The sequence below is a fragment of the Piliocolobus tephrosceles genome, chromosome 7 (genome assembly GCF_002776525.5).
Source record: "Piliocolobus tephrosceles isolate RC106 chromosome 7, ASM277652v3, whole genome shotgun sequence".
NCBI lineage: Eukaryota > Metazoa > Chordata > Mammalia > Primates > Cercopithecidae > Piliocolobus > Piliocolobus tephrosceles.
The window spans coordinates 20,492,192-20,515,858 of NC_045440.1; the positions used below are offsets into that span (position 1 = coordinate 20,492,192).

General features: G+C 42.7%; 1 protein-coding gene across 3 annotated transcripts in view; it reads left to right on the forward strand.

The window, feature by feature from the left end:
- PIWIL2 (piwi like RNA-mediated gene silencing 2) overlaps positions 1-23,667 on the forward strand; it is an 89,198-nt gene that overhangs the window by 16,853 nt on the left and 48,678 nt on the right. For all 3 annotated transcript variants that reach the window (XM_023216858.2, XM_023216860.2, XM_023216859.1), the window contains exons 11-16: positions 12,295-12,483; positions 13,056-13,140; positions 14,477-14,566; positions 16,473-16,613; positions 20,601-20,714; positions 21,755-21,943. In XM_023216858.2, the coding sequence (XP_023072626.1) occupies positions 12,295-12,483; positions 13,056-13,140; positions 14,477-14,566; positions 16,473-16,613; positions 20,601-20,714; positions 21,755-21,943 (808 nt within the window). The remainder of the gene's footprint in view (positions 1-12,294; positions 12,484-13,055; positions 13,141-14,476; positions 14,567-16,472; positions 16,614-20,600; positions 20,715-21,754; positions 21,944-23,667) is intronic.

Consider the following 23,667-nt stretch of genomic DNA (forward strand, 5'->3'; position numbering starts at 1 on the left):
GCAAAACAAAGAACCCTCCCCTCACAGAGCCTCTGTTGTCACCAGGGGAGATGAACAGTAAATAATAAATATTATAAATAAATTGTATAATGTATTCAAAGCGATAAGAGCCATGGAAAAAAGAAAAAGTAGAGCACACAGTTCGGGCAATCAGAAGTAGTGGGGAAGAGGGCAGAGAATTGCAGTTTTAAGTAGAGTGGTCAAACTCATTTGAGCAAACACTTGAAAGAGGTAAGGGGTTTTCCAGGTGAATACATGGGAGAAGAAGCTTTTGGCAGGTGGACAGCTGAGGCACAGACCTTAAGACAGAAACAGGCCTGGTGCAGGCACATGCAGGGTGGCTAGAGCCAAGTGAGCAAGCAGAGTGGTGGAGGGGCAGAGCAGTTGGAGGAGCTGATTACACAGGACTTTGTAGGGCTTTTGTGAAGGTTTTAACCTTCACTCTGAGTGAAATGCAGGACTTTCAGTGGCAAGACCCGAGTTGGATTGTAAAAGGATCCCTGTTGTTGCTGTGTGGAGAATAGACTTGGCAGACTGAGGTTGGAAGTGGGAACACCAGTCAGGAGACTGTGGTAATCCGGTGGAGCCATGAGGATGGGTAGCGATGAAGGTGGTAAGGAGTCATTTTCTGGACATCTGTATTTTGAAAGTAGCACTTAAGTGGATTTCCTGACTGCATGTGGGATAAGAGAAAGAGAAGCTGAAGATGTCTTGAACTTTTTTGTAATTATTCGTCTCTCCTAAACTGTCAGCTTCTCTGGCAGAGGCCATGTCTTCTTTGCTCACCATGTACACTTAGACCTAATATAGGGCTTAGCACTGTCAAAAGACACAATTGTTGGCTTTTATTGGGAGTTCATGAATTGGGTAACACCTTGAGGGTTCTGATGAGCTGAGCGGCAGAGGTTGGCTTTATAGACAGAAAAGGGTGAGGGAATCAGAAACAGAGAACAAAAAGCAGATTGGTCGTTTGTTATTTTCCTTGTAAAGGTTAAAGCAGAGGAGATATCTTCATCGTACTAAAACTGGCCTGTTTGGGGATTTGGCTATTATCTCTCTCTCCTGATTTCTCAGAAAGTCAGATAAAGATCTTAGTTTCTATTTGGTGGCATGGAACTTCAGCATGAGTAACCCCATTTTGGTTTGCCCTGTTGGGCCTAGTGCAGGAGCCCAGTCCAAGCCAGTAGCCTCCTGTAAGTTTTATTTAATTGTATATAGTAAATATTCAAGAATGTTTATTAAATAAAAGTATGTGTCTTCAAATCCACTATTTCTTTTTTTGTGGTTTCTGCCTTTGCTTTTTATATGTTCATTTTTCTTGCATGTACTTTCAGTGAATGCCTTTGCTTTTCTGCCTTGAAAGGTCTACTTGGCCAGAGATGGTCTGGTTCATGCCTATGATCCCAGCACTTTGGGAGGCCAAGGTGGGAGGATTTCTTGAGGCCAGGAGTTCAAGGCTGCAGTGTGCTATGATAGTAGTACTGTACTCCAGCCTAGGCAAAGTGACACCCTGTCTTCAAAAAAAATGGAACTAGTTATTTTTTTTTTTTTTCAATTTTTTTTTTCAATTTTTTTTTTTTGAGATGGAGTTTCGCTCCTGTCACACAGGCTGGAGTACAGTGGCATGATCTTGGCTCACTGCAACCTCCACCTCCTGGGTTCAGGTGATTCTCCTGCCTCAGGCTTTCTGAGTAGCTGGGATTACAGGCACTTGCCCCCACACCTGGCTAATTTTTGCATTTTTAGTAGAGACAGGGTTTTGCCATGTTGGCCAGGCTGGTCTTGAACTCCTGACCTCAGGTGATCCACCTGCCTCAGCTTCCCAAAGTGCTGGGATTATAGGCATGAACCACCACGCCAGGCCTATTTTCGATGTTTCAAACCCTATGGATTTTTCTTGATAGGAAGTTGGGATTATGATGGTTGTCTCTGTACTATTATACAGTTTATTGAAAAACATTCTTTTTTCCCACAGATTCAAATCACTACCTTGCATGCTAAAATACCTGGATTTATTTCTGAACTTTCAGTTTGATGTATTGGTCCAAACTAATGTGATTCTGTCTAAAATACTGTACTTTTTTTGGTTTTCGATATTTGTCAGAATTTTATTTTCAGAATTTTCATGGTGAATGTCACCCACATACTCTTTCATTTGATCCTTTGAATAATTTAGTGAAAATAAGAAAAAAGTCATTTAGCATTTTGATGAGCATTGACTAGGGAGAATGTTCACTTAGTCTTCCTTTTGAAAAATATGGCATATCTTTCGATTTATTGAAATTTATTTTGTTTTGGCCAGATGTGGTGGCTCACCTCTGTAATCCTGACATTTTGGGAGGCCGAGGCAGGCGATCACTTGAGGTCAGCAGTTCAAGACCATGCTGGCCAACATGGTGAAACTCTGTCTCTGTTAAAAATACAAAAATTAGCCAGGCAGGGTGGCACATGCCTCTAATTCCAGCTACTTGGGAGGCTGAGGCACGAGAATCACTTGAACCTGGGAACCTGGGAGGCAGAAATTGCAGTGAACCAAGATGGTGCCACTGCACTTCAGCCTGGGTGACAGAGTGAGACTCTGTCTTAAAAAAAAAAAAAAAAAAATCCAGGCACAGTGGCTCATGCCTGTAATCCCGGCACTTTGGGAAGCCGAGGTGGGCGGATCACGAGGTCAGGAGATCAAGACCATCCTGGCTAACATGGTGAAACCCTATCTCTACTAAAAATACAAAAAATTAGACGGGCATGGTGGTGGGTGCCTGTATTCCCAGCTACTCGGGAGGATGAGGCAGGAGATTGGTGTGAACCCGGGAGGTGGGGCTTGCAGTGAGCCGAGATTGTGCCACTGCACTCCAGCCTGGACGATAGAGTGAGCGAGACTCTGTCTCAAGAAAAAAAAAAAAAGTTGGCATTTTGATGGTCATTGACAAGGGAGACTGTTCAATGAGTCCTCCTATTGAAAAATATGGCATGTCTTTCCATATTTATTGAAATTTATTTTGTTTTGGCCAGGCACAGTGGCTCATAATGCATATAATCCCAGGACTTTGGGAGGCCGAGGCAGGCGGCTCACGTGAGGTCAGGAGGTTGAGACCAGTCTGGCCAAACATGGTGAAATCCCATCTCTACTAAAAAAAAAAAAAAAATTAGCTGGGCGTGGTGGCACAGGGCTGTAGTCCCAGCTACTCTGGAGGCTGAGGCAGGAGAATCGCTTGAACCTGGGAGATGGAGGCTGCAGTGAGCCGAGATTGTGCCAGTGCAGTACAGCCTGGGCAACAGAGCAAGACTTTGTCTGGGGGAAAAAGAAAAGAAATTTATTTTTATTTTCTCCACTGTTATTTATCTTGGACTTTAAAAAGAAAAAGTCATTCCTTCCTTTCTTTCCTTCCTTTCCTTCTTTCCTTCTTTCTTCGAGACGAGGTCTAATTTCATGGCCCAGACTGAAGTGCAGTGGCTATTCACAGGCATGATCATAGCTCACTGCAGCCTTGAATTCTTGGGCTCAAGTGATCTTTCAGCTTCCCAAGTAACTGGGACTACAGGCTTGTGCCACTATGCTCAGCCTTTTTTTTCGTAAGTACATAATTTTATATGTACTTACCACTAATTTAAGCTCAAATTCACACCCAATTGTGTAATCCCTTCACAGTACATTGAAACACTAGGTATTTTGTCAGTTTCATTCCCCTCCCGTCCAAATACTGTATTTTTGGGATGATCTAGATAACTTTAGATCTAGCTTTGAGAACCTCTTCTCCAAGATAGTGAGAAGGCCTGTGTCAGGTGTTACCCCGTTGTGTCAGACCTGGACCCTGGCTCTCAGTGTAACTGCTCAGCCCCGAGAGCATGTCCATGTCTGTCAGGGAGCTCTGTAGGCTGTCCTCCCTTGTCCCCTGCAGCTGTTACTGGCTTGGTGTTCTACCACCTTCGTTCCCTGTTCTTATGGATCACTGGATACCACAGAAGAGCATTTATTTTCCTGGAAGTGAGAAGAGCTCGATGTTTCAAAATGTAGCAGCTTTTCTTTTCATCACCCAGGAATGGTTTCATACTTCCAAAAGGTAGTGAGTCAGCTAAGGTTTACTAAATAAGGTTGCTTTATTATGTCACTGCTAGGTTGTCAATTCATTCAATGACCCATTCCTACTGAATTCAATACCGTCTTAGAAATGTCTGTTAGAACCTTATTGGCTTCAGTTAGGCTGGTTGCTCTCCAGGCTGGCTAGACCATCACTGTCTTGGGGTTCCTCTTACCTTCTTATGGGGAATCTCCTGTATGTCAGATCTCATAACTGCTGCTTTCTTGATTTATTCCCTTGTTTTGGTGTAGCATATATACTCCAGTATTTCCAGAAGAAGGGTGCATTGGAGGAAATGATTTTGAGACCTTACATGTTTGAAAAATGTCTTTAGTTCACAAAGTAGTTGTCTAGTTTGACTGGGTGTATAACTCTAGGTTATAAATCTAGGTTGGAGATACTTTACCCTGAGAATTTTGAAGGCACTACTCCATCGTCCTTGCTTTTAGATTCACTGTTGAAAGATCTAAAGCCGTTTTAATTTCAGATTCCAGAATCTTTGTATGTCTCTCCTCACCCCATCCTACCCCTTTGGGAGCTTTGGGAGTTTTTCTTTACTGTTGTTATCTGAAATTGTATTTGTTCTTTATTTCCTCCTGCATCTCAGGATTCTATATGGGATTATTTTCCCTTTGCCTGAAGAACTGCTTGTAATATGTCCTTTAGTGTGGACTCTGCTGGTGACAAATTCTTTTAATTTTTATCTAAAAATGTTTACCGTCTTGCCTTTAACTTAGAATTCTGGGTTTGGCAGTTATTTTCTTTTTGCACTTTGTTTCGCACTTTGAGAAATATTATCTGACTTACGTTCTTTCCTTTTTTTTTCTTTATGGAATCTCACTTGATTACCCAGGTTGGAGTGTAGTCGCATGATCACAACTCACTGCACTGCAGCCTCAAACTCCTTGCTCAAGCAGTCCTCCCACCTCAGCCCCCCAAGTAGCTGGGACTACAGGGATGCACCACCACACCTGGCTAATGTTTTAATTTTTTCGTAGAGACAGGGTCTTGCTGTGTTGCCAAGGCTGGTCTCGAACTCCTGGCCTCAAGTGATTATCCTACCTCAGCCTCCCAAAGTGCTAGTGTGAGGCACTGTGCCCAGCCTATTTTATTTTTATTTTTGTAGAGATGCAGTTTGACTATGTTGCCAAGGCTGACCTTGAAATCCTGGCATCAAATTATCCTCCTAACTCGGCCCCCTAAAGTGCTGGTATTACAGGTGTGAATTATTGCTCCTGGTCCTTGGTTTACATTGTTCCTGTTGACAAATCAGTCATTAGTGATACTGTTATCTTTTTAATTTTTTTTATTTTTGTCTTTGGCTTTTGAAGTTTTACGGTAATGCACCTAGTTGTGATTTCTGTTAAAAGAAAAAAATATTCATGGCACTTGTTAGAGAATGATAAGGCAGACTTTATTCAGAACCAGTGCAATAGGCACAAGGACCCCTGCAATGGGGATTTGCAGGATGGGAGAGACATTGGGCTCAACTCAGAATACAACAAGGAAAAGTGGAATTGATAGTCTAGGAGAAGGATCGGGGCCAGTGGATGAAAAATTACTGATAGGAACCATTTGGAGTCAGAGGGTTTCACCAAATTTTTACAGTTGGGTTGCTGGTCTAATGGGCCTCCAACCATAAGCCCTCAGGAATGGCCTGAATTGGTATGAAGCCTTATCTGGCTTTTTCTAGAGAGTACTCATCTTTATGTGGAGCAGAAAAGACAGTCCAGAACAAACAAAAATGCCTTATATGTATAGACAACAGCAAAAGCAAAGCAAGCAAATGAAAAACATAAGTGACTGGGCGCAGTGACTCGTGCCGGTAATCCCAGCACTTTGGGAGGCTGAGGAGGATGGATAGGTTGAGCCCACGAGTTCAAAACCAGCCTGGGCAACATGGCAAAATCCTGTCTCTACAAAAAATACCACAATTAGCTGGGCATGGTGGCATGCATCTGTCATCCCAGCTACTCGGGAGGTTGAGGTGGGAGAATCACCTGAGCTGGAATGTCAAGGCTGCAGTGAGTGGTGAGCCATAGTTGCACCACTGTAATGCAGCCTAGGCAATGGAGTGTGACCCTATTTAAAAAAAAAAAAGTTAATGGCAAAAGTATTTTCAGATGATACACTTTCAAAAAAAAAAAAAAGGCTAATGACCTCACACAAAGATCTAGGTTTGATTATATCCTGGAGGCTGTACTTCTAAACCAAACAGTCTATTTTATGTAAGGAAGTAAGTCTAATTGGCTTATATAAAGACCTAAGGCTAATGACAAAGGCCTGTTTGATTATAAATATTGGGATAACAAAATAGATTCAGCAACTAGAGCTTAATGAAACTAGTCACACCTCAGATGGTTGTTGGGATTGACTCACTTGACAGCAGATCTGAAGAACAAAGAGTTAAGCACAAGGGCCCAGTAAGTGGGTTGTTGGTCTGAAAATCTCTGGAATGTTGCCTGGGAAGAGTTTTCAAAATTATCTTGTTGGACCTCCAGAACTGTCAGAGGATATAAGACCTCTGTTCTATCGGAAATAAAAAGAAAGCTGAATTTCTTGCTTACTGCAGTTAGAGACTATTGGTCTTCTATAGAATATTTGGGAAGAGTATAGTTCAGGGATTGCAGGCTTGCAGATGGACAAGTAGGTCAGCATCTTCTGAAGAAGGGTGGTTACTCAGGCGAGACTCTTGTGGATCGATTTGCCCTCAGAGGTATGCGTATTGGATTAAGTCATCCCTGGTTGGCTGGCTTACAGAAACAAGGGGATGACATTCATTAGTTGGCTTGCAGAAGTGTGTTTGCTGAAGTACATTGATGTAGATTGATTTAACAGGCTTAAAACTCATTCTTATGGCTACTTGTTACTATGGTGACAGAGTAATCCATCTTTTCCAGTTTGTAGGAATTTTATTTTATTCCTAGGAGTATATGAATGTTTTTTTTTCATCTAGTTTTATTGTTTAGTTTCTTAGATATTAATCTTAAATTCATAAAGAATTTTCTAAAATTGGCTAGCAGGCTAAACCATTTTTTTAATGATCTTTTTTCTTTTTTCCTTTTTTTTTTTTTTTTTTTGAGACAGAATTTCGCTCTCGTTGCCCAGGCTGGAGTGCCGTGGCATGATCTTGGCTCACTACAACCTCCACCTCCTGGGTTCAAGCGGTTATCCTGCCTCAGCCTCCCGAGTAGCTGGGATTACAGGCATGTGCCACCAAACCTGGCTAACTTTGTATTTTCAGTGGAGACAGGGTTTCTCCATGTTGGTCAGACTGGTCTTGAACTTCTGACCTCAGGTGATCCACCAACCTCGGCTTCCCAAAGTGCTAGGATTACAGGCATGAGCCACTGTGCCCAGTCAGTGATCTTTTTTCTTACAAATTTGAAATACCACCTTATTCTACACTTAGTATTAATCTGTTTGAGTCTATTTCTGGATCTTTTATTCTGTTCCATTAATTTCTTTCTTTTTTCAGATGTGTAAAGGTACAGTTGGCATCCATAAAAAACCCCCACACATTTAAAGTATACAGTTTGATGAGTTTTGATATATGTATATATAGTTGATATATTTCACCTGTGAAACATTGCAGTGAAGAAAATGGACATAGCCATTGCCCCAAAATGTACTCAGGTCTCTCTGAAGCCTCTTGTGGCTTCTGTTCCTCCTCTGCACCCCATGGGCAGCAAATGCTGGTCAGCTTTCTGTCACTAGAGATTATTCTGCATTTTCTAGAATTTTATATAAATGGAATCACTATGTTCTTGTGCTTTTTTATTGTTTTTCTTTTATAATTTTTTTTTTTTTTTTTTTTTTTTTTGAGACGGAATCTCTTCCTGTCACCCAGGCTGGAGTGCAATGGTCCAATCTCGGCTCACTGCAGCCTCCACCTCCCGTGTTCAGGCGATTCTCCTGCATAGCTTGGATTACAGGTGCCTGCCACCACGTCCAGCTATATCCTTTTTTTTTTTTTTTGATAGAGATGGGGCCTCACTATGTTGCCCAGGCTGGTCTCGAACTCCTGGGCCCAAGCAGTTCTCCTACCTAGGCTCAGCCTCCCAAAGTGCTGGGATTATAGGCATAAGAGGGGGCAAGAAAGAAGACCCACCCGACAGCCCACCCACCCACCTGCCTGCCTGCTATTGTTTTTCAGTTGGCTTCTTTCACTCAGCGTTATTTTGAAAGCATTCACATTGTTGTATGTTGTAAATGTTCATTCCTTTTAATTGCTGGGTAGTGTTTCATTTTGTGGCTCTACCACAGTTTATTCACCCATTGTTTCCAGGTTCTTTCCAGCTGTTGGCTGTTACAAATAAAGCTGCTATAAATATTAGTGTACAAGTCTTTGTGTGGACATACACTTTCATTTCTCTTAGTTAGTAGATACCTGGGAGCGGAGGGGTGAGTCATATGGTAGGTGTGTGTTTAATTTTACAAGAAACTCTTTCCCAAAGTGTCTGTACCATTTTACATTCCCACTAGCAGTGCCTGAGAATTCAGGTTGTTCCACATTCTCACCAATACTTGGTTTAGTCAGTCTTAATTGTAGAAATTTTAACCAGTATACAGTGGTATCCAATTGTGGTTTTGATTTACATTTTCCTAGTGAATAATGATGTAGAGCATCTTTTCCTTTGTGTACTTCTCATTCATTTGTCTGCTTTGGTGAAGTATCTGTTTGTATCTTTTGCCTGTTTTTAAATATTTGGGTTGTTTTTACTGAGTTGTGCAGTAATTCATTACATATAAGAAGTACAAATCCTTTATCAGCTGAGTGATATGCATGTATCACATGATTTGCACATATTTTCTTCCATTTAGTAGCTTGTCTTTGCATTTTTCTTAAAAATGACTTTTTTTTTTTTTTGAGACAGTCTTGCTCTGTTGACTGGAGTGCAGTGTGTAATCACAGCTCCCTGCAGCCTTGGCCTCCAGGGCTCAAGCAATCCTCCCACGTCACCCTCCTGAGTAGCTGTGACTGCAGGCATGCACCACCATGCCCAGCTAATTAAAACAATTTTTTTTTTTTGTAGAGATGGAGTTTCACCACATTGCCCAGGCTGTTCTTGAACTCCTGGGCTCAAGTGATTCTCCTAAAGTGCTGGGATTATAGTTGTGAACCATCACACCTGGCCAGTGGTCCCTTTTATTTATTTTTTATTCTTTTATTATTTATTATTATTTTTTTTTTTTGAGACGGTCTCACTCTTTCACCCAGGCTGGAGTGCAGTGGCGCCATCTCAGCGCACTGTAGCCTTTGCCTCCCGGGTTCAAGCGATTCTTATGCCTTGGCCTCCCGAGTAGCTGGGACTACAGGCATACACCACCACACCTGGCTGTTTTGTACATTTAGTAGAGATAGGGTTTCACCATGTTGCCCAGGCTTGTCTCAAACTCCTGAGCTCAAGTGATCCACCTGCCTGAGCCTCCTAAAGTGCTGGAATTACAGACGTGAGCCACCATGCCCGGCCCAGTGGTCCCTTTTAAAGAGTAGACATTTTTAATTCTGATGAAGTCTAATTTATACTTTTTCTTTCGTAGGTTTTGGTTTTGGTGTCATATCCAAGAAATCATTGCCTAACTCGAGATCGCGAAGATTTTCTGTTTTTTTTTTTTAGGTTTATAGTTTCGAGTCATATTTAGATCTGCAGTCCATTTTGAGATAACTTTTACAGGTGATGTCAAGTAACGGTCTGAGTTTCTTTCGTTACATATTTAATTATCACAACACTATTTCTCGAAAAGATTGTCCTTCCCTACTGGTTTACCTTGACACCTTTGTCAGTTATTATTTGATCATAAATGTGTAGGTTCTGTGTTTCATTCTCATGTAATTTAAGGCACAAATGTCCCTCTGAGCACTGCATTAGCTGCAGCCCCTGATTTTTTGATTGTCTGATTTTTCATTTTCCTTCAGTTCAAGATATTTTCTCATTTCTCTTGTGCTTTCTTTCATCTGTGGGTTGTTTAGAGTGTATTGTAATTTTCAAATATTTGGAGATTTCTTATTTTTCTTTCTGTTTAATGCATTTTGTCAGGTCTGTATTGTTTATTTTTCTGATTTTTTTTTTTTTTTTTTTTTTTTTTTTTTTTGGAGGCAGTGTCTCGCTCTGTCACCATGCTGGAGTGCAGTGGCGCGATCTTGGCTCACTGCAGTCACCGCCTCCCGGGTTCAAGTGATTCTCCTGTCTCAGCCTCCTGAGTAGCTGGGACTACAGGCGTGCACCACCATGCCCAGCTTATTTTTGTATTTTTAGTAGAGATGGGGTTTCATCATGTTGGCCAAGATGGTCTCAATCTCTTGACATGGTGATCCGCCCACCTCAGCCTCCCAAAATGCTGGGGTTACAGGTGTGAGCCACTGCAGTCAGCTTATTTTTCTTTTCTTTTTTTTTTTTTTGTTGAGACAGAGTCTCGCTCTGTCGCCCAGGCTGGAGTGCAGTGGCTGGATCTCAGCTCACTGCAAGCTCCGCCTCCCGGGTTTACGCCATTCTCCTGCCTCAGCCTCCCGAGTAGCTGGGACTACAGGCGCCCGCCACCTCGCCCGGCTAGTTTTTTGTATTTTTTAGTAGAGACGGGGTTTCACCGTGTTAGCCAGGATGGTCTCGATCTCCTGACCTCGTGATCCGCCCGTCTCGGCCTCCCAAAGTGCTGGGATTACAGGCTTGAGCCACCGTGCCCGGCCTCTTTTTCTTTTTTTTTTTTAAACTGACCTGTCCATATTTAGACTAAGAGTCTGTTATCCCTGTGGCGTGCAGCTGCTGATGTCTTTACTCAGTTTTTCCTTATTGTCATATTTTAACCTGGCTTCCTAGCAATCAGTCACTTGTCTGTAGAGCTTAGTCATTCGGGTAATGACTTGGAGAGTGGTTATACTCAAACCCCATGACTGCATAAGGCTTCCATCTCTGCTAATGGATCCGTGTGTAGATTGAAGAGTGCATTCAAAATTAAAGATAGTTCTCCCATTTTTTTGGCTTTTAACTCTCAGCTGAGATTTCTTGGCTCTCTTGTAAACATAGATGGTTTCCCAGTCAGCCAAGGATGTGTGGCTATGGTTTTCTGATTGCCAGGATTTAGCCCTTAAATTTCTGGTTGATCCACTGCTCACCCCAACTTAGACTACAAATCTAGGCTAACAGAACTTTGCTTTTCTCCATTGCCACTTGTAGGTGGCTTGCCATGGGTTCCCATCCCTACCCCCCAGATTAAGTTTTCTCAATCTCAAAAGGTTGCACACTTCTGGTTCTATTTATAGCAGTCTCAAAATGACAAAGCTGGAGAATAGGCTGGTAGTTAACCAGATCTAGGGAAGGAGGGGGAGTGTGAATATAAAGGGCAGCAGGAAATAGTCCTTTGGTGGTGACATGCAACAGTTTGGTATCTGATTGTGGTAACATATAAATGAGAGAAAACTGTATATACATACAAACACACTAGTGTATGTAAATAACAATGAAAATGGAGTAAGATCTGTAGCGTAGTTATTGATATTATAGCAGTGGCAGTTTTGTACATGAGACTCTACGTCCAGATTTTGCAACTTTCTATGATTTGATGAGTATTTCAAAGTATGAAACTTTTAAAAATCAATTTTAATTAATTTAGGGACAGGGCCTTTGTCACCCGGGATGGAGTGCAGTGATGCTGTCATAGTTCACTGTAGCCTCAAACTCCTGGGTTCAAGCTATCTTCCCACCTCACTCAGTCTCTGGAGTATCTGGGATTACAAGGTATGCCACCACACCTGGCTAATTTTTTAATTTTTTTAGAGATGGGGGTCTCGCCATGTTGCCCAGGCTGATCTCAATATCCTGGGCTCAAGCAATTCTCCCACCTCAGCCTCTCAAATAGCTGGGACTATAGCTGTGAGCCATCATGCCTGGTAGGCCTATATTCTCTATTCCCTGCAATTCAGGTCCTCTTAAGCTTTTTCCTCCCCTCCCCCGCCAAAGAAATAAGGTCTCACTGTATTGCCCAGGCTGGTCTCCAACTTCTGGGTTCAAGCAGTCCTCCTGCCTCTGCCTCCTGAAATGCTGGGATTACAAGCGTGAGCCACTGCATCTGGCCAAGAGTCCCATGTTTTAACACAACTGGAGCCTTCTGGTGCTATATAGCTATGATTAGATTCCTCAATTACTTGATCCCCTATCCCTTTCATACTGTTATGGATATACACGGTGATCCAAAAGTCTTTTGTCTCTTTCCAAAGGCATGCCATTCATCAGCAGAATAAAGAACACTTCCAGGATGAGTGTACTAAGCTTCTGGTTGGCAATATTGTTATCACCCGATATAACAATCGTACCTATCGTATTGATGATGTGGATTGGAATAAGACTCCAAAGGACAGCTTCACGATGTCTGATGGGAAAGAGATCACGTTCTTAGAATACTACAGGTAGCAAGGAGAGACTGGGTTTGGGCCTCAGGGTGGGGGTTAGATGTAATCCACGTTCTCCAGCAGGATATTGAGTTCTGCAATAGCGTACCACTTGACACTTTCAAAGTAATTGAATTGGTAATGTGTCTAAGATTGAGTGAGTTTGTTTGTGGGATTTGACCTCAGTATGCTGCTGTTACAGCTTCAGTTCTTTTAGTAATTTGGAAGTTACTATATAAATTAATCTCAGGACTTTGAATTGTATTTCTTTTTCTGATTTCATCAGAAGTCTGGAGAGATTAAATTCAAGTCATTAATCATTTGACTGCCATTTCATGTTTCTATTGCCTAAGGCCTTTAGCCTGATGTTAAATCTGAACCTTTAGCCTTATTTCTCCTATATTTAATTGCAACATAATTTGAGCCTGCTTTTTCTAGTTATAAATATATTATGATTGGTTTCTAGTGGCTCCTTGACAAGGGTACTATGCAAATTATATACCTCAGTCCTGGTTAAGAGACTCAGACTACGGTGCTCTAAGAGTAGTGATGCCGCTTCTGAAATTTTTTCCTGCGTTACTCTGCTCTAGCAAAAATTATGGGATCACAATTAAGGAAGAGGACCAGCCACTGCTGATTCACAGGCCCAGTGAGAGACAGAATAATCATGGGATGGTGAGTAGGGCTGTCAGACCTACACTTCCAGCTTAAGTTCTTCATCCTGTCAGCTGCTTTTAGCCGTCCTCATGGCTTTGTGGGAGCTGTGGAGTAGTGATCGTAGTGTGGTTGTGGAAAGCTGTGCAAGTGTTTGTCTGTCTCATCCAGCCAGAGGCACCCCTCACACTGGTAAGATCTGCTTTAGAAGTCCTCACTAGGCAGAGCTAAATATCCACATAAGCTATTAGGTTAAAGGGTTAAGGAGAATTTCCTGTGAAGGAAGATTAAAACTCTGAATCCGGCCGGGCGCGGTGGCTCAAGCCTGTAATCCCGGCACTTTGGGAGACCGAGACGGGCGGATCACAAGGTCAGGAGATCGAGACCATCCTGGCTAACATGGTGAAACCCCGTCTCTACTAAAAAATACAAAAAACTAGCCGGGCGAGGTAGCGGGTGCCTGTAGTCCCAGCTACTCAGGAGGCTGAGGCAGGAGAATGGCATAAACTCGGGAGGCGGAGCTTGCAGTGAGCTGAGATCCGGCCACTGCACTCCAGCCCGGGCAACAGAGCGAGACTCCGTCTCAAAAAAAAAAAAAAACTCTGAATCCATGGGGAAAGGTATAGACATTTAGTTATTTATGAGACGGAGTCTCGCTCTGTTGCCCAGGCTGGAGTGCAGTGGCACGATTTCGGCTCACTGCAAGCTCTGCCTCCTGGGTTCACATCATTCTCCTGCCTCAGCCTTCCGAGTAGCTGGGACTACAGGAGCCCGCCACCATGCCCAGCTAATTTTTTGTACTTTTAGTGGAGACTGCGTTTCACTGTCTTAGCCAGGATAGTCTTCATCTCCTGACTTTGTGATTCACCTGTGTCGGCCTCCTAAAGTGCTGGGATTACAGGCGTGAGCCACCGCGCCTGGCAGAGACATTTATTTTAACAGGGCCAGAGGCTTAAGAAGGTGACTTGTCACCTGACTCTCCTATCTTAAATGTGAAGACTGAAGACCAGTAGGATACAGTGAGACTGAGGCACACTGCTTAGCGATAGGATGCATTGTCTTAGCATTGTCTTGAGGCCCAAGAGGGACAGATTTTTTTTTTCTAGTTTTTACTCTCCTTTGACAGTTTCAATATTTTTCCTTTGACCTGATACAACAGGCTATATGTATAGTGACTGAGGGAGAAAAGATAAAATACTTCTAGCATTTCACTGCTTTCTCCTCCAGGATTTATACTCCTTAATGTGTTAGGTTTATCACTGCAGGAGCAGCCCTGGCCATGGCGTGTCCTGTATGGGTCAGGGGAACCTGAGCCTCTTGTACTGCCTTATTTTCCCTCTTCGTTCTCTCTTCAAAGCTACTAAAAGGGGAAATCCTGCTGCTGCCCGAGCTTTCTTTTATGACTGGAATCCCAGAGAAGATGAAGAAGGACTTCAGAGCCATGAAGGTTGGAGCCCTGTGTTTTCAGCCAAAAATGCCCACTTTGTGAGGCAGCCTTTTGGTTAGCAGTTTGAGTTAGAACCAAGCCACGTTCCGACTCTGATGTTGGCTTGCATTGTAACCTGGGCCTGTCCATTCTTCTAGGCTCCAGTTTCCTCCTCTGTAAAACGTGATCCATTCCCACCCAAGATGTGAAAAAAGCATATCAGAACTTCCTTTTGAAGGTCATTAGAATAGTAGAGGGACTGGATTATAACTCTGTCTTCATCCTCAGCAGTCAGGTGGATAATTGTAAACTGATCATATGACCATGAATGAGGTTCTTTGAGAGCGCTGAGTTATTGTAATGTTTCTAAAGACTTCAGTTTATTTGAAGGCATGGAGAAAATAATGAGGCAAAAAGCAAACAAGTCAGGAGATGAGGATAGAAGTTTTATCTTGTAGGGCCCTGAGTGTCCTCGGGGTGCTGGTCTCAGCTCCTGTGGGCAGGGCTGAGTAGCAGAGATGGGTACAGCAGCTAGCACCTACGTGGCGTGAGTCCAGACCCCGAGAACTGGCCCGCCACACTCTGTCTGGGGCTGTCCACACTTGAGCTTCTCTCTGCTGCCTCACTTTCCAGTCCTTGTCTGTCTTAGACCCATATGCCACATAAAGTTTTTAGTAACATTGTAAAGAGCTTGAAGTGAAGCTCCAAATTCCTGTGAGAGATTTATTTCATGTTTACCTTCCAATTCTGCTTTCACCTACCTTGTAGGTCAAGGCCTTTTCCTTACAACTCCCAGTTGCCTGATGACTTTATGATCACAGAGCTATATCTGTGTAGCCCTATAGACTTACTGACCCTAATGACTGCCTCAGAGGGAATAACAGCTGTGCAATTTGTTCATCTCAGAAGAATAAAGAAAGAACTCACTTACGTGATTCAGAATCTTCCTGCATACCTGTCAGATTTTACTCAACAATAAATATTTAGCAAGTACCTATTAATGGGTCAAACACCATGACAAGTTCTGGGTAAAAAAGTGACTTCCGGTAACATTAAATGACTAATATGCTATGGCATATAGTGTTAGACTGAATATGGTTTTCTATTTTGTTTGGCTGGATGTATCGCACATGGCATTTTTTCCACATTTTTTCCCAAATTTTATTTCTTTTTCAATATTTGTTTCATTATACAGATGGGGTCTCGCTATGTTGCCCAGGCTGGTCTCAAATTCCCGGGCTCAAGTGATCTTCCCGCCTCGGCCTCCCAAAGTGCTGGGATTACAGGCGTGAGCTAGTGTGCCAGGCCCCACATTTTAAATAGGTATAATCAAGCCCCTTTGTTCCTGTTTCATAGGCTTTTTTGGGAATTTTAAAGTCAAAACATGGTTTGAGAAAGAAAGAAGATCTATACATCACGAAAGAAAAAGCGTCAATGACATTTAAAATTCTTTTATTATTCAATTTTTTTTTTTTTTTTTTTTTTTTTGGAGATAGTGTCTTGCTCTGTTGCCCAGGCTGGAGCGCAGTAGCACAATCGTGGCTCACTGCAGCCCCAATCTCTTGGGCTCAAGTTATCCTCCTGCCTCAGCCTCATGAGTAGCTAGGAGTACAGGACATGCGCCACCATACCTGGCTAATTTGTAAAAGTTTTTTACAAAGACAGAGTCTTGCCCATGTTGCCCATGTTGGTCTCAAACACCTGGGCTCAAGCGATCCACCCACCTCATCCTCCCAGTCAATTTTTAACCTTATATCACATTCACATTCCTAAGAGATATATTTAGTAAGTCCTTGAAGATATTTGAAAATTTCTGCTGACTTCAATGGGAAAGAGAAACATTTTAGACATACTGAGGTTTATTTAACTTCATGTTGGTGAAGTTATCTTTATTTTTATAAGTTATCTTTATTTTAATTCTGTTTAGGATTTGGCCCAGCAAATCAATCTGAGCCCCAAGCAACACCATAGTGCTTTGGAATGCTTGCTGCAGAGAATTGCAAAGAACGAGGCAGCCACCAATGAATTGATGCGTTGGGGGCTCCGTCTGCAAAAGGATGTACATAAGGTAAACCAGAAAATGTGATGGTATATGCGCATGTACAGACACACATGTGCAATATTTATGTGACTTTCCTTTTGTTGTCAGTATATTTTGAATGTTTGTCCATGTCATTTAATATTTTTCTAAGTTTTTTATTTTTTATTTTTTTTGAGACAGAATCTCACCCTGTCACCCAGGCTGGAGTGCAATGGTGCAATCTCAGCTCACTGCAATCTCTACCTCCTGGATTCAGGTGATTCTCCCACCTCAGCCTCCTGAATAGCTGGGATTATAGGCGTTTGCCCCCGTGCCTGGCTAATTTTTGTATTTTTTTGGTGAAGTCAGGGTTTCACCATGTTGGCCAGGTTGGTCTCGAACTCCTGACCTCAAGCCATCTGCCTGCCACAGCCTCCCAAAGTCCTGGGATTACAGGTGTGAACCTGTGTGCCTGGTCATATTTTTCTGAGTATTTCTAATGACTGCCTGATACTTTTTATTAACGATTTTCTATCCTTTTACATTCCAATTATATTTAGTGTTTTTCTATTATAAATAATGATGCAGGGCAGGCATGCTGGCTCACACCTGTAATCCCAGCACTGTGGGAGGCCGAGGCAGATGGATCACCTTAGGTCAGGAGTTCGAGAAGAGCCTGGCCAACATGGTAAAACCTCATCTCTACTAAAAATAGCTGAGTGTGGTAGCACGCGCCTGTAAACCCAGCTACTGAGGAGGCTGAGGTAGGAGAATCACTTGAACCCGGGAGGTGGAGATTGCAGTGAACCAAGATGGGGCCGCTACACTCTAGCCTGGGAGACAGAGGGAGAATCCATCTCAAAAAAATTGATTAATTTAAAAAAATGACGATGCAGCATGCATCCTTATAACTAAATCTTTGTATGTGTTATTTATTTTTTTGATACAGATTCCAAGTGATTCTCCTGTCTCAGCCTCCCGAGTAGCTGGGATTACAGGTGCACACCATGATGCCTGACTGATTTTTGTATTTTTAGTAGAGACGGAGTTTCACCGTGTTGCCATGGCTGGTCTCTTGAGCTCCTTACCTCAAGTGATCTGCCTACCTTGGTCTCCCAAAGTGTTAGGATTACAGGTGTGAGCCACCACGCCAGCCGTTGTTTATTGTCTTTTTTCTTTTTCTTTTTTTTTTTTTTTTGAGACGGAGTCTCGCTCTGTCGCCGAGGCTGGAGTGCAGTGGCCGGATCTCAGCTCACTGCAAGCTCCGCCTCCCGGGTTTACGCCATTCTCCTGCCTTAGCCTCCCGAGCAGCTGGGACTACAGGCGCCCGCCACCTCGCCTGGCTAGTTTTTTGTATTTTTTAGTAGAGACGGGGTTTCACCGTGTTAGCCAGGATGGTCTCGATCTCCTGACCTCGTGATCCACCCGTCTCGGCCTCCCAAAGTGCTGGGATTACAGGCTTGAGCCACCGCGCCCGGCCTCTTTTTTTTTTTTTTTTAAGACTGGGTTTCACTCTTGTTGGCCAGGGTGGAGTGTAATGGCATAATCTCGGCTCACTGCAGCCTCTGCCTCCCGGGTGCAAGCAGTTCTCTTGCCTCAGCTTCCCAAGTAGCTGGGATTACAAGCACGTGCCACCAAGCCTGGCTAATTTTTGTATTTTTAGTAGAGACAGGGTTTCACCATCTTGGCCAGGCTGGTCTCGAACTCCTGACTTTGTGATCCACCCGTCTCAGCCTCCCAAAGTGCTGGGATTACAGGCATTAGCCACCATCCCCAGCCCCCTTGTTTATTTTCTTAAGTTCAGTTTATGAAGGTAAAATAATTTAGGGACATTTATGTTTTTAATACTTCTGTTTTATTTATTTATTTAAAAAAATTTTTTTGAGACAGTCTTGCCCTGTCACTCAGGCTGGAGTGCAGTGGAGTGATCTCGGCTCACTGCAACCTCCTCCTCCCGGGTTCAAGAGAATCTCCTGCCTCAGCCTCCCAAGTAGCTGGGACTACAGGCGTGCACCACCACACCCAGCTAATGTTTATTTTGTAGTTTTAGTAGAGACAGGGTTTCACCATGTTGGCCAGGCTGGTCTCAAACTCCTGATCTCAAGTGATCTGCCCTACTCGGCCTCCCAAAGTGCTGGGATTGTAGGTGTTAGCCACCATACCCAGCCATACTTTTATTTTATGTTGCCAATTTTACGCTAGAAAGGATTAACATTTTTTGGCCTCATGAGCATGAGTCTACCTCTTATACTTTTGCTAATATGGGTGCCTTACTCTTTATAACAGAGTTTTATAGAGCTGGGTGCAGCCCTATAAAAGTCTGTTCTGCGTTTCAGGAAAAAAAAAGGGCCAGGCACAGTGACTCATGCCTGTAATTCCAGCACTTGGGGAAGCCAAGGCGGGCAGATCACCTGAGGTTGGGAGTTCCAGACCAGCCTGACCAACGTAATGAAACCCTGTCTCTACTGAAAATACGACATTAGCCGGGTGTGGTGGCGCTTGCCTGTAATCCCAGCTACTCAGGGGGCTGAGGCAGGAGAACTGCTTGAACCCAGGAGGCGAAGGTTGCAGTGAGCCGAGATTGCGCCGTTCAACTCCAGCCTGGGCGACAAGCAAAACTCTGTCTCAAAAAATAATAATAATAATTCTAATAATAATAATAGTAGACTTTTACGCTATTAGGAAAGTCATTACAACATTTTTATTTTAGATAAAAATAATTTTTTGAGACAGAGTCTCACTGTGTTGCCCAGACTGGAGTGCAGCAGCGCGATCTCGGCTTATTGCATTGTTATCCTCACAGATTCAAATGGTTCTTATGCCTCAGCCTCCCACGTAGCTGGGGGTTACAGGTGCCTGCCACCACCTCTGGCTAATCTTTGTATTTTTATTAGAGATGAGGTTTTGCCATGTTGGTCAGGCTGGTCTCAAACTCCTGATCTCAAGTGATCCAGCCACCTCAGCCTTCCACAGTGCTGGGATTACAGGCGTGAGACACTGCGCCTGGTCCAAAATGGTTTTTTTAAAAAGCAAACAGTAGAAATTATGAAAAGTAAAAGTCTTACATAATTATACATCTCCCAGAGGTAATCACTACTAAGTTTGGACTCATTCAGTTTTTATGATGTATACACACTATATGTGCAAAAATAGGATCATATTTCATGTAGTTGCGAAGTAACTAATGGTCACAAAGTAGCCCATCATACTGATGTATTATTAGCTTAATTATCTTGCTATTTTGGGACATTTAGGTCTAATTGATTATTATAATTTAAACTTTTTATTTCCTTATATTTATGTCTTGTTCCCCTCAGCTTTTGTCTGGGATAATATAAAATAATAGTCTTTGTTCAGCCGTATTAAGAAATTTTGCCTTTAATATTCTTTCAATTTTTCCCTTAAATTTTTTTTTTTTTTTTTTTTTTTTTTTTGAGATGGAGTTTTGCTCTTGTTGCCCGGGCTGGAGTGCAGTGGTGCGATCTCAGCTCACTGCAACCTCTGCCTACTGGGTTCAAGCGATTCTCCTGCCTCAGCCTTCCTGAGTAAGGGATTACAGGCATGCGCCACCACGCCCGGCTAATTTTTTGTATTTAGTGGAGATGGGGTTTCTCCATGTTGGTCAGGCTGATCTCGAACTCCCAACCTCAGATGATGCACCTGCCTTGGCCTCCCAAAATGCTAGGATTAAGGCATGAGCCACGGTGCCTGGCCCCTTTAAAATATTTTTTAAAGATTGTTTTCCTTTATTCAGTGGTTCTAAATAGACAATGTTTTCAAATCCGTTTCTTGGGATATCCTGTGGAAGCTTCAATAATGAAAGACTAGTACCTATAATAATTTTACCTATGTAAATGTAGGTTTTTATTGACAGGGACTTTCACTGCTAGAAACTTTATTATTCTGCTAGTCTCAGAAGTTCTGACAGGACAAGTGTCTGTGGTGGAGCTGAGCAGGCCTCATAGAGCAGTAGCGGTGTTTTTCTAAATAGTGTTTGAAATGGCTCATGTCATAGATGGTTTATTTTCTGTTTAGATTGAAGGACGTGTTCTGCCAATGGAAAGAATTAACTTAAAAAATACTTCGTTTGTCACATCTCAGGAACTAAACTGGGTTAAGGAAGTAACCAGAGACCCTTCCATCTTGACTGTAAGTGATTTTTGAAGTGATAAAGAGAGGACCAGTATTCCCCAAAGTGTGGCAATTAGGAAGCAGGAATGATCTAGAGTCCTCTTTTTGAGAGAAAGTACCAATTGAATCCCCTTTCTGAATTACCTCCTAAACAGGGATCCTTCAAACAGAACAGTTGATGAGTTGTTAGAGGTAAGCCCTTTGCCTGACCACAAACTTAGGAAAAGGAAATAAATTGCTATGGTAATTCACATGGTGCCAACCTGTTACCCACTCTCCCTTCTTTCTTTCTCTTTTCCCCCTTTTTTTCCCTGGGAATATCTAGAGGGTGTTTGTATCCATGAGAGAAATTAAATTAGATTAAAACAGTACCTTACCTAGGGAACTAATAATACACTAGCTATTTGTATCAAAGTACAATATGGTGTATGATTACTTCTCGGTGTTATTGACCAACATGGACTTCGTGGCCAGATACATATAAACAGATATATAAAATGCATGTTTTTAAATGTTTTTTTGAAATATAAATGAAAAGGACACTTATAAAGGTATAACTTGATGAGTTTTTTTAATTAAATAGACCTGTGTAATCAACACCAAGGGTTAAGAAGCAGAACTTTACCAACACTCCAGAAGCCCCCTCCATTCTCGCAGTTACTGCCTATCCCTTACCCCTCACACACCCAGTGTGACCACTGTCCTGACTTCTCATAGCACAGATTGGTTTCAACAATTTCTGTACTTTATATATATATGGAATCATAGATTATATATTCTTCTATGTCTGGCTTCTTTTCTTAAATTTGTGTTGGTGAGTTTCATCCTGTTGTTAGGTGTGGTTGTTGCTCTTCCATTCTCATTACTGTATAACATTCCATTTTGAGACTACACCAGTTTTCTTATCATGTACATTCATGTTAATAGTAGGAGTTAGATAAGACAGGATTCAAGCAATGAGAGTGAAAGTAATTTCTTCTCTAGAATGAAATCTTAAGTGTGAGTTTGGGATGTTTAAATTATGAGAAATACTAAAAGTAGCTTGTGGTTGTTCCTAGATCCCCATGCATTTCTGGGCACTTTTTTACCCAAAGAGAGCAATGGATCAGGCTCAAGAACTGGTCAACATGTTGGGGAAGATAGCTGGCCCCATTGGCATGCGTATGAGCCCACCAGCCTGGGTTGAACTAAAGGATGACCGGATAGAGACCTATGTCAGAACCATTCAATCCATGTTAGGAGCTGAGGTAAAAATGTAATTCAACTAGATTTATAGGATGTCCGTTTAAAAATACTTAAATACGTAATTTTAACTTATCGTGGTTATCCGTCTGCTGTTGATGATGCCGCAGAGCTTGTCTTACCTGTGTGCACATGAAACACTGATTGAAAAGTGTTCTCTATGCCCTTTGGTTAATTTTGCTTCTCTCACTGTATGTTGGCACCCTCACTCTAGTCTTCTTTTTCTCACATAACTGACTGAGAGAATAGCTGACTTAACTGTGGTTCATTATCTATAGAACACGTTGTGTTCAGAAAGCAGCTGCTTGGGTTAGGTGCCGTCTTGTACGATTCACTACTGAGCTGCCTCAGTCCGGCCTGGTTCAAGATTAAAATTACTCTGGTGATGAACTTGGCAGGTGGCCCATTGATTGGGTCCTGATGACTGGTCAGGAACACTAGAGCTGGCCAGGTCATAGCACTCACAACTTAGTTATTCAGGCTTTTCAGTTCTTACCTGTTTGTAAATAAAATAGAACAAGGGGAATAGGGAGAGAAAAAAGCGAGGGGAAGGCTTTTGGAAGTAATTAACCCTTGAATTGAAGATTCTGGTAAATTGTTCTGGTGAGTTCAATCCTAGAATTCAATCGTCTTGGCATCATAGAGTTCTTTAAAAAAAAATTTTTTTTTAAGAGATAGGGTCGGCTGGGTGCACAGTGGTTCATGCCTGTAATTCCAACACTTTGGGATGCTGAGGCGGACGGGTTACTTGAGCCCAGGAGTTTGAGACCAGCCTGGGCAACATGGCGAAATCCTGTCTCTACAAAAAATCTAAAAATTTGGCTGGGTGTGGTAGCATGCACCTGTAATACCAGCTGCTCAGGAGGCTGAGGTGGGAGAATCACCTGAGCCTGGGGAGGTTGAGGCTGTATTGAGCTATGATCATGCCACTTTACTCCAACCTGGGCAACAGAGTGAGACCTTTTTTCCAAAAAAAAAAAAAAAAAAAAAGAACAGAGAGGGAGGATTTTACTCTTGTCACCCATGCTGGAATACACTAGTGTGATCTTAGCTCATTGTTGCCTCAAACTCCTGAGCTCAAGCAGTCCTCCTGCCTCAGCCTTCCAAGTAGCTAGAACTACAGGCGTGGGCCATCACACCTGGCTAATTTAAAAAAAAATTTTTATAGAGACAGGGTTTCACTATTTGCCCAGGCTGGTCTCCAGCTTCTGGCCCCAAATGATCCTGCTGCCTCAAACTCCCAAAGCAGTGAGGTTACAGGCGTGAGTCATCATGCCCAGCAGCATTCTCTTTTTGATCCGGCACTCTTGATATATCATTCACAACAGCACACTTGTGTTCTTTCTTTGGTGTGTTTCTCTCTGTCTCTTTTTTTAGACGCAAGGTCTTGCTCTGTTGCCCAGGCTAAAGTACAGTGGCAAGATCATAGCTGACTGTAACCTCAAACTTGAGGGCTCAAGGGATCCTCCTGCCTCAGCCTTCTGAGTAGCTGGAACTGTACATGTGCACCACCACTCCTGGCTAATTTTTAAATTTTTGTAGATAGGGTCTCCCTCTGTTGCCCAGGCTGATCTCAAACTCCCAGCCTCAATCAGTCCTCCCACCTCCACCTCCCAAAGCGTTGGGATTACCAGTGTGAGCCACTGCACCCAGCCTGTGCATTCTCTTTATAATTCCATCCTGATCTACCATGCCTGTCATACTGTACCATGGCCTCTGACCTGATCGT